Here is a 9,984-nt window from a genome sequence, read left to right on the forward strand (position 1 = left end):
TTAGAATTAGCTATGTAAAAATGTTGTATTAACAGTATATTTTTATTTTGCATATTGAGAGAAAATCAAATAAAACTCATAATTAAGAAAGCAAAGAAAGAACATAGAATATCATATAAATTGTACATGCAATTATGAGTGTTATTTTTTATATTCATTGATTTAATATTTGTTTTTGCACCTCTTCTTAAAGTTTCTGTAGATTATAAATAAACTAAACGGAGCGGATATAATCTTACTTTTAAGGAGGGAAGGCAAACACTACAATAACACAATAATTCTAACACTTTATTTGAGTATTTTGATGTTAGGAAGCTTTATGTGATCATTTATATTTTCCAGTTTAATTAAAAAACCTTAATACTTATTAATTATGAAGTCAACTTATGCTCATGTTATCAGAGTGACAGTAAAATGTTGCTTCAGGGTGAAGATCCCCTCACTCCTTCGTGTTAAACTGGTTTATTGTGCTCTTAATGGAGGAATCCAAAAGTTTCAGAGACTTTTATTTTGAAGGTTCGGCTGCAGGATGTGTGGGGCTTTATTGTGGCGGTGCAGACAGGTGGAGAGCAGACTGAGGAATGCAGCAGGTCCAGAGTCAGAACAACTGAGGACAGCAGGAATAAAAACAAGCAGAGTATTCTACTTTATATAAAACAAATTCATCACACCGTCTTTATGATGTGTTTTAAGAAGTTCATCTTATTTTACTTTCTTTTACCTTAATAATAAAATCTAATTACTCGATACCTCAGTGAGTCTGTTTACTCTGAATCACTCCCAGTAAATAGTCAGAGCCGGACCAGCTCCCCTGCTGAAGGATGTTTATGTTTCATTACACTGACGCTGATATTTGACGGACCGCTCCTTTAAAAACTCTGTAGGGTCACCACCTCTGTGAAGGTGTCACATCCACCAGCTTTCACACACAGATCACTTTCCTGTGACAGTGACATCACCTGGTGACATCATGACCTCCATTTACAGTAACAGTTTAGGAGGAGGACGAAGAGGAGGGTGAGGAGGATGAAGAGGAGGAGGAGGAAGAGGAGGAAGAGCTGCAGAGAGCTGGGAGGTAATGAACGGTCTCTCAACACTGTAATCAGACCGTACCAACAACAGCAGGCTGAGATCTCTGCTGCTGCTCGCCCTCCACAATAAAACAGCTGACCGCAGAACAACAGAGAGAGGAGGAAGAAGAAGAAGAAGAAGAGGAAGAAGAAGAAGAGGAGGAAGAGGAAGAGTCTCCAGTTTCCCTCTTCTTTGTTTTACTTCCCAGTCCGGCTTCACTGACCTCACGTATCGGTCTACACCTTCATCATCAGACACTAAACCCCTGCATGACCTCAGTGTAACACCCGGGTCAGATCCAGTACCCACCTTAGAATGATCCCAGAACTAATCTGGAATTAAACCGGATGTACATCCAGATTAAGATACGGAACAAACACAGAATATAACCCAGAATAAATCCAGAACCAAACCAGAACAAACACAGCATTGAATCAATGCAAATGTGGCATTAAACATTAAACCAGGGATATATCTGGTGTTAGTTGAAGTATCAACCTGGAATAAAACCCGGAATAAATAACGTTTTTATTTCGATATGAATTCGGCAGGAAATCAAGATTAAATCCAGGACTAACCCAGAATATATTCAGAGTAAAACCCACTACAAACAGCATCAGATCAATACAGATCTGGCATGAAACCTGGGATATATATTCAGTATTAATTCAAGTAAAAATCCGGAATAAAACCTAGAATAAATACAGGAATAATGTTAGTATTTGCAGCAACTAATCCAAAATTAAGCAGCACTATACCAGTGGCACAGCCAGTAAGAATTCAGGTATAAATCCAGAATAAAACAACTTTAACCCAAAATGAATTCAGCATTAAATCCAGAATAAACCCGGAATAAATCTAAGTCCATATTCAGAAAACAAATCCTAAATTGATTCAAAGTAATTGTGAAAAAGTAAAGTGATTTAAATAATCCCCATAATGCACCCTGTTTCAGATTCAGTGTTAGTCCAGTACCAAACAAATCCAGTTTCAAACCTGATATGAATCCAGTTTCAGACCCAGAATAAATCCATTCACTAGCCAATTAAACACCTGTATGAAATCCATTATTAATCTAAGTATGAAACTAAACTACAGACATGTGAATTATCAATCCCAGTGTTTATTGATTCTCTAACACAAACACGTCACAGGTAAACCCAGATTAAATCCAGAATAAAAGAGGAAATATGAAGTTTAAACTCAACATTCATCAAGTATCAAAACCAGGTTCACATCCTGATCTGATCTCAGAGCAAACCCAGTATAATCCCAGTCTAATCCCAGTCTAAACTGGTTGTTGGAGGCCTGTTTGTGTGGGCAGACCGGGTACATTAACATATAAATAACCTCCTCCCCCCTCGGCTGGTGGGTGGTGGGTGAGGAGGGGGGAGGGGGGATTAAGGAGGTCAGTGAATGAAAGAGTTTCTCTGTGGTTGAATGAGAGGGACCTGGAGGGGGGGCTGGGGGGTCCTGTTGGTCCAATAACTGATCAATAATCTGATCACTGAGACTAACTGTGAGTCAAAGTATTAAAACAGCGCTCTGCTCGTTGTCTCCTGAGGTTCACCTGCACCGCGTCTATAAAACCAGACCTGGACCCCTGCAGCTCCGGGTGGGAAGCCCCTCAGCCCCACCGTCCCACCGGGGGCAGCGGGGTCAGTGGAGCTCCTTCAGACGGGCGGACGGACACTGGACGCTTTGTCCTCCAGACATTCCCCAACCACAGCGACGTTCCCACACAGAGCAGGGAAATTACAGGCTGCACCCGAACGCATCATTATGACAGAAAAACATTCACCTGTTTCTGAGCCATGATCTCTCTGAGGGAGGAGGAGGAGGAGACTTCACTGCTCCTCAGACTCTCTGAGAACACGCTCAGAAACTTAGAGTTTATTCAGAGTTCAGCGTCAGAGAGGGAAACTAATCCATGATGAATACAATCCACACCGAGCCCCTGATTCAGCTCAGATCTGGTCTTAATTCAGTGAAACCTTCAGTTTCAAGTCTATAAATGCAGCATCAAACCCTTCAACATTTCTATTCTAACACAATGTTAATCCAGAATGAATTTACTATAGACACAACATAAAACCAGCAGATAACCCAGTTTAATCCAGGATCATATCAGGAACAAATCCAGTATTCAACAAGTGGAACATGCAGTAACCACTCAAATTATCTATAACCAAGTTTCAATTAACCATCAAACCCAAAATAATTCCAGAATAATTATAAATCTAGTTTCAAAACAAATATTAACCCAGTTAAACACCCATAATAATTCAAGCTCAAAACCTAGATTAGATCCAGAATAAAATATACAATAAATTCAATATCAATCCTAAACTATATTCAATATCAAACCTAGAATAATTCTGTTATCAATCCCAAAATAAATCCAGTAACAAATCCAGAATAAATCCAGTATCAATCCCAGATTATTCCAGTAAAAAAACAAGAATAAATCCAGTATCAAACCCAGAATAAAACCAGTAACAACCCCAGAATAAAACCAGTAACAAACCCAGAATAAATACAGTATCAAACCTCAAATTAATCCAGTATCAAATCTAGATTAATTCTGATTTTACACAGAATATATCATGTACCAAAACAATACTTTCACACAGAATCAAACCTAGCATAAATTCAGTTATTATCCAGTTTCAAACCCAGATGAAGTCAGGTTATAAACCTAGAATGAAATCCAGTATTTAATCCAGAATAAATTCAGTACCAAACTCAGAATAAATCAGGTAGCAAACCTGGAATATATCCAGTTCCAAATCTAGAATGGACACAGTATCATACCCCGACAGAAACCACCCAACAAATCCAGTACCAGGTGAATTCAAAACCAGCATTAAACAAGTATTGCATCCATTCGTTCCAGTTTTTACCAAGTATTAAACCCAGCACAGAACACAGATTAAATCCAGAATGAATCAAATTATGAATCTATTCTCAAACCAAACAGAAGTCCAGTTTGAAACCTAAAAAAAAAATCAGTATTACACTGAGTACAAGTCTAGTTTCAAGACCAGTATAGATCCAGTATTAAACCTATTATTAATAAAGCTTCACACCTAAAGAAATCCAGAATTATCCCCAGTACAGATCCATCATAAAGTCCAGTACATGTCTAGAATTTAACCGGTCGTAGACGTGTTTTCTTGAGAAAGTGTTCTGCTGTTATTCAAAGAAACATTCAAATGATTCAGATTTTTGATTCCAGGAAAAATGAGACATCCTCCTCCTGGAATACATCTCTCCAACACTCCAGGAGATTCCAGGAAACCCACTCAGGGAGACTAAATCCAGTAAGTAGTCTGTGTCAGAGGACTGTGTATGACTGCTCCCCGTGGACACGCTCAGCGATGCTCTAATCTCTACTTCCTGGTTTCAGGATGAAGTGGCTCACAGCGCCACAACTGTTTGTTGTCATGGCAATAACACACCCACGCCTCGGTGCCGCCTCCCCACAACCCTCCTCTGGTCCTTACCTAGCATGGCGGCGCCCTCTGCTGGGAAGTCTGGGAACTGTCCCTCTGAGGGGACGCTGACGGTCCTGCGGAGACTCCGAGCCTTGGCTGAGTCTGTGGGACTCTCCTGAGCCTCGCCTGCAGCCTGAGGGGGAGGAGGGGGAGGAGGGGGGAGGAGGAGAGGGATTAACTCTGTGCTACAGGCTCTCTGAAGGACTGCTTTCATTCCCCTCACAGTGTTTTCTTCATCTTTAAACTGAGGAGAGTTTTATGACCGTCTTACAGTAAATATGTTTGTTTATCTTTCAGCAGCAGAATCACAGTGATCACAGAAACACACTGAAGTCTCATCACTCTGCTTCTTATGGATGTACTGAGGTTGAACTGGCTCTTAAGACGGTGTGAGTCCTCACCTCATCGTCCTTGTTGAGCAGGATGAGCTGGCTGTCAGTCAGGATGCAGAACTTCCTCTCCCAGGCTCCACTGTCGGTGTACGGACTCTGACCGCAGGAGAAGCGGTGAGCTGGAGGACCTTTGACATCTGAGAGCAGAGAGAGAAGACGTGTCAGAAATACACACAAACACACACGGTCCATCTTGCTGTTGGTCAAACAATCAGTCAGTTTCCCTGTATCTGTCTCTGCTGAGTCTCAGGTTCACTGTATCTGTCTCTGTTGAGTCTCAGTTTCACTGTATCTGTCTCTGTTGAGTCTCAGTTTCACTGTATCTGTCTCTGCTGAGTCTCAGTTTTCCTGTATGTGTCTCTGCTGAGTCTCAGTTTCACTGTATCTGCCTCTGTTGAGTCTCAGTTTCCCTGTATCTGTCTCTGTTGAGTCTCAGGTTCACTGTATCTGCCTCTGTTGAGTCTCAGGTTCACTGTATCTGTCTCTGTTGAGTCTCAGGTTCACTGTATCTGTCTCTGCTGAGTCTCAGGTTCACTGTATCTGTCTCTGTTGAGTCTCAGGTTCACTGTATCTGTCTCTGTTGAGTCTCAGGTTCACTGTATCTGTCTCTGCTGAGTCTCAGTTTCACTGTATCTGTCTCTGCTGAGTCTCAGGTTCACTGTATCTGTCTCTGTTGAGTCTCAGTTTCACTGTATCTGTCTCTTTTGAGTCTCAGGTTCACTGTATCTGTGTTTTAATTAGCTATCAATCATCTCTTTGTGTTGAATTGATACATAATCAAGCTCTACACATTTTTTAACCAGTACTGTTGTTTTATTTTGCTCTTCATGTATAAATGTAAAAATGTACTGAGTCATAAACTTGAGTCAAACTTTGTCCCTTTGTTGTGTGATTCAGCAGATATGAGATTATTATGACTTCTGATCAAGCAACGCATCAAAGGCTTCACCCCCAAACCGCTCTGCTATAACTGTGATCCAACATTTGAGCTTTTGCATTTCCTCTCCAAGAACGCACCCTCGTCTGTTTTATGAGTCCATGAGAGCTCAAACCTTTCCTCATAATAAATCTTTTCAGATGGCTCCAGGTCAAAGTTTGTAGAGTGTGTGATGTTTCTCAGGGTGTAAAACCATCGATGGTTAATCTGTAAGTAAATATGGAGCCTTGAAGTGTTTGGGGAAATATCTCTTCAGATATAACAGGAGCAAAGTTGAGCTGATTCTAAACTGTAAAAAGAACACAGAGGGAACTCTTGAAGAAGACTTCTTTAATATTCCTCACAGACACACTGACAGAGGATTTGACTGACACTCAACACAACAACAAAGGTTTAACTAATGTGGCATCAGCCCCGACCATGAAGGATCACACAACTGTCCCCCAGATCTCGTTATACTTCTTGTTCCTCATGAGATTCAGAACATCAACATCATCATCATCGTCGTCATCGTCGTATTCGTGCATCAGTTTTTCTACGTTGACGGGGACCTTTGACGGTGAGACCCTCAGAGGGTCCTGATCCATGTTCCTAAAGAAAGGGAACATCTTCTCTGTCCCGGCGTGTTGAGGGGATTGTATGAAGGTGTGTATGCGTGTGTTAGAGTCAGGATCAGAGAACAGCAGCTCTCCTCGGTTACGGTCCAGATTCACTCTGATCCTCCGGAGCGGACTCTGGACTGAGAGGACAATGTCTGCATCTGTTGGGGAGACTGCTTTGTATGTTCCACTCTTGAACCAGATTCTCCATAATCCAGACTGTGTGTTCGCTTTGCTGAGGTCAGACTCTTCAAACACACCCAGGGTCCAGTCTATACTGTCTCCTACCTCCACCACCCAGCTGTGAGACCCCGAGAGAAAGCCCTCAGAGCCCAGGACGGAGCGGTTATATTGAATCCTCTCTGGATTCTCAGGGACCTGCAGTCTGGACTCTCCTCTGGTCACACAGGTCAGACCTTCAGACAGGATGAGTTCTGGATGAGCAGTGTTTGGGTCCAGGATCACAGGACTGTAGGGGGCCATGTCCCTCATTTTTTTCCAGATGTTGAAGCTCAGGTTGCCCAGGTGTTTGGCCTGGTCAATCAGAGCTCCTGGGGGCAGCAGTGGATCCTCCAGCAGGGGGCGCTGCTGGACTCTTTCCACTGCAGCCTTGTAGTTTTTCAGGAATGAGACGTCTCCAGCTCTCAGCTGGTCCTCTGTGGCTCTGACTGAGTCTGAAAGAGCTGCTATCTCTCTGCTCAGAGCCTCCATCTGCTCCTTCATCCTCTGACTCTTCTGCTCCTCTTCCTCCCTCAGTGCAGACAGCCTGGCCTCCTCTTCCTCTTCTAGAAACTGGTGAAGCTTCTTAAACTGCTCCTTAATCTGCCTCTCTGTGTGTCGGGCCTGGACCTGAATGTGTTCTGCAGTTTGATCAAACTTCACTTTAGCTCCTTCACAAACCTTTAACTTCTCCTTTAAGGGCTCCAGAGTTTCCTGAAGGTTCTTCCTGTGCTCTGGAGCAGCTTCATTGACCGGTCTGAATCTGTGGTCGGTGTGTAGTTCTGAGTCTCTGCAGACGACACACACTGGCTGCTGATGGTCCAGACAGAAGAGTTTGAGTTTCTCAGAGTGCAGACTGCAGAGATCCTCTGAAGACCTCTGACCTCTCTCCTGGAGGAAACTCTCACACAGGTTCTTTAAAGCAAAGTTAGGAGGTAGAATTTCATTTGAATGTCTCTTCTTACAAACAGGACACTCCTTGTCCTCCTTCTCCCTCCACCAGCTCTGCAGACAGTCTTTACAGAAGCTGTGGCAGCAGGACAGGAGGACCGGGTCTTTAAAGATGTCATGGCAGACCGGACAGCTCAGATCTTTCTCTAATCTGAACTCCATTTAGTCTCAGGGTAAAGACACAGCAGACAGACAGCTCACCCTCCACTTTGGTTCTTTGTTCTTCTGAAACTCTCCGTCAGATGGTGGATCCGGCCGCTGTGTGAGGTCTTAGTATTTCCAGAATATTCTCCTACAAAGTCTGGTTGTGGTCCGAAGGAGGATTAGATAGTCTCCTCTCAATAAGGCACAATAACAACCTTTGTCCAGGTTTCTCTAAAGTAATTCAGGTGTGGGCGTGAAGACTACTCACTACAGCCAATCAGGGTGAAGTGTCCACCATAAAACTGATATCATTAACCCGGAATCAGACTCCCAGACTGACCTGATCTTCAGGCCCTAAGGCAGCACTGCATTAAACACAGACATGACTCTGTAGTGGAAGTCACTGCATTAAACACAGACATGACTCTGTAGTGGAAGTCACTGCATTAAACACAGACATGACTCTGTAGTGGAAGTCACTGCATTAAAACCAGACATGACTCTGTAGTGGAAGTCACTGCATTAAAAACAGACATGACTCTGCAGTGGAAGTCACAGCATTAAAAACAGAAATGACTGCAGTGGAAGTCACTGCATTAAAAACAGACATGACTCTGTAGCGGAAGTCACTGCATTATAAACAGACATGACTCTGTAGTGGAAGTCACTGCATAATAACAGACCTGACTGTAGTGGAAGTCACTGCATTAAAAACAGACATGACTCTGCAGTGGAAGTCACTGCATTAAAAACAGTCATGACTCTGCAGTGGAAGTCACTGCATTAAACACAGACATGACTCTGTAGTGGAAGTCACTGCATTAAAAACAGACATGACTGCAGTGGAAGTCACTGCATTAAAAACAGACATGACTCTGCAGTGGAAGTCACTGCATTAAACACAGACATGACTCTGCAGTGGAAGTCACTGCATTAAACACAGACATGACTCTGTAGTGGAAGTCACTGCATTATAATGTTATAAAACATATTTTAAAAGACATTCTTCTTGTCTCTTAGTTAGATTTAGTTTCCGTGCAGCTGTAACTGTTCGGTGCAGTTAAACATTCAGTATAATCAGTTTTATGGTTTGGATCTTGAACTTGATACATGTTAGTGATTAGTCTCTGCCCACGTCATCTGACTGACCTGAGACCAACCCGGACAAAGGTTTTATTCTGCCTGACTTTGATAAGGAGCAAGCACAGAAGGACTGACAATCAGATTCACCTTCAGACCAACACCAGACAGCTGTAGGAGAGGACACAGAGGACACTGGAATAACCTGAAATACGAAGATACTGGGACTACTTACAATTCAAGGAGCTGCTGATTCAAAACGGAATAAGAGTTTCAAAAGGGACAAAGGTTGGCTTCCAGCTTCTTGTCTGCTGTGTCTGTCTTCGCTTTTGGACTAAATGGAGTTCAGATTAGAGAAAGGTCTGTGCTGTCCGGTCTGCCATGACATCTTTAAAGACCCGGTCCTCCTGTCCTGCTGCCACAGCTTCTGTAAAGACTGTCTGCAGAGCTGGTGGAGGGAGAAGGAGGACAAGGAGTGTCCTGTTTGTAAGAAGAGACATTCAAGGGAAGAACTGAATCCTAACTTTGCTTTAAAGAACCTGTGTGAGAGTTTCCTCCTGGAGAGAGGTCAGAGGTCTTCAGAGGATCTCTGCAGTCTGCACTCTGAGGAACTCAAACTCTTCTGTCTGGACCATCAGGAGCCAGTGTGTCTCGTCTGCATCAACTCAGAGAAACACAGCGACCACAGATTCAGACCGGTGGATGAAGCTGCTCCAGAGCACAGGAAGAACCTTCAGGAAACTCTGGAGCCCTTAAAGGAGAAGTTAAAGGTTTGTGAAGGAGCTAAAGTGAAGTTTGATCAAACTGCAGAACACATTCAGGTCCAGGCCCGACACACAGAGAGGCAGATTAAGGAGCAGTTTAAGAAGCTTCACCAGTTTCTAGAAGAGGAAGAGGAGGCCAGGCTGTCTGCACTGAGGGAGGAAGAGGAGCAGAAGAGTCAGAGGATGAAGGAGCAGATGGAGGCTCTGAGCAGAGAGATAGCAGCTCTTTCAGACTCAGTCAGAGCCACAGAGGACCAGCTGAGAGCTGGAGACGTCTCATTCCTGAAAAACTACAAGGCTGCAGTGGAAAGAGTCCAGCAGCTGCAGCGC

At 43.3% G+C, this 9,984-nt stretch overlaps 3 protein-coding genes across 5 annotated transcripts in view; 1 reads left to right on the forward strand and 2 right to left on the reverse strand.

The window, feature by feature from the left end:
• Positions 1-4,498: 4,498 nt before the first annotated feature.
• LOC117826820 (ras/Rap GTPase-activating protein SynGAP-like) overlaps positions 4,499-9,984 on the reverse strand; it is a 40,157-nt gene continuing 34,671 nt past the window's right edge. For both annotated transcript variants that reach the window (XM_034703178.1, XM_034703177.1), the window contains exons 2-3: positions 4,970-5,097; positions 4,499-4,701 (exon numbers count right to left, since the gene is read on the reverse strand). In XM_034703178.1, the coding sequence (XP_034559069.1) occupies positions 4,516-4,701; positions 4,970-5,097 (314 nt within the window). In that variant the 3' untranslated portion in view covers positions 4,499-4,515. The remainder of the gene's footprint in view (positions 4,702-4,969; positions 5,098-9,984) is intronic.
• Positions 6,213-7,828, reverse strand: LOC117826811 (nuclear factor 7, brain-like). Its single transcript, XM_034703165.1, has one exon. The coding sequence runs from the start codon at positions 7,826-7,828 to the stop codon at positions 6,326-6,328; it is 1,503 nt and encodes a 500-aa protein (XP_034559056.1). The 3' UTR covers positions 6,213-6,325.
• The window catches only part of LOC117826812 (E3 ubiquitin-protein ligase TRIM39-like), a 1,949-nt gene continuing 1,127 nt past the window's right edge, over positions 9,163-9,984 (forward strand). Inside the window, exon 1 of one of the 2 annotated variants that reach the window (XM_034703167.1) lies at positions 9,163-9,984. This exon is cut by the window's right edge and continues 1,127 nt beyond it. In XM_034703167.1, coding sequence (XP_034559058.1) covers positions 9,229-9,984 — 756 coding nt within the window. In that variant the 5' untranslated portion in view covers positions 9,163-9,228. The other variant, XM_034703168.1, reaches the window with a different exon arrangement.

The sequence above is a fragment of the Notolabrus celidotus genome, chromosome 15 (genome assembly GCF_009762535.1).
Source record: "Notolabrus celidotus isolate fNotCel1 chromosome 15, fNotCel1.pri, whole genome shotgun sequence".
Lineage (NCBI taxonomy): Eukaryota > Metazoa > Chordata > Actinopteri > Labriformes > Labridae > Notolabrus > Notolabrus celidotus.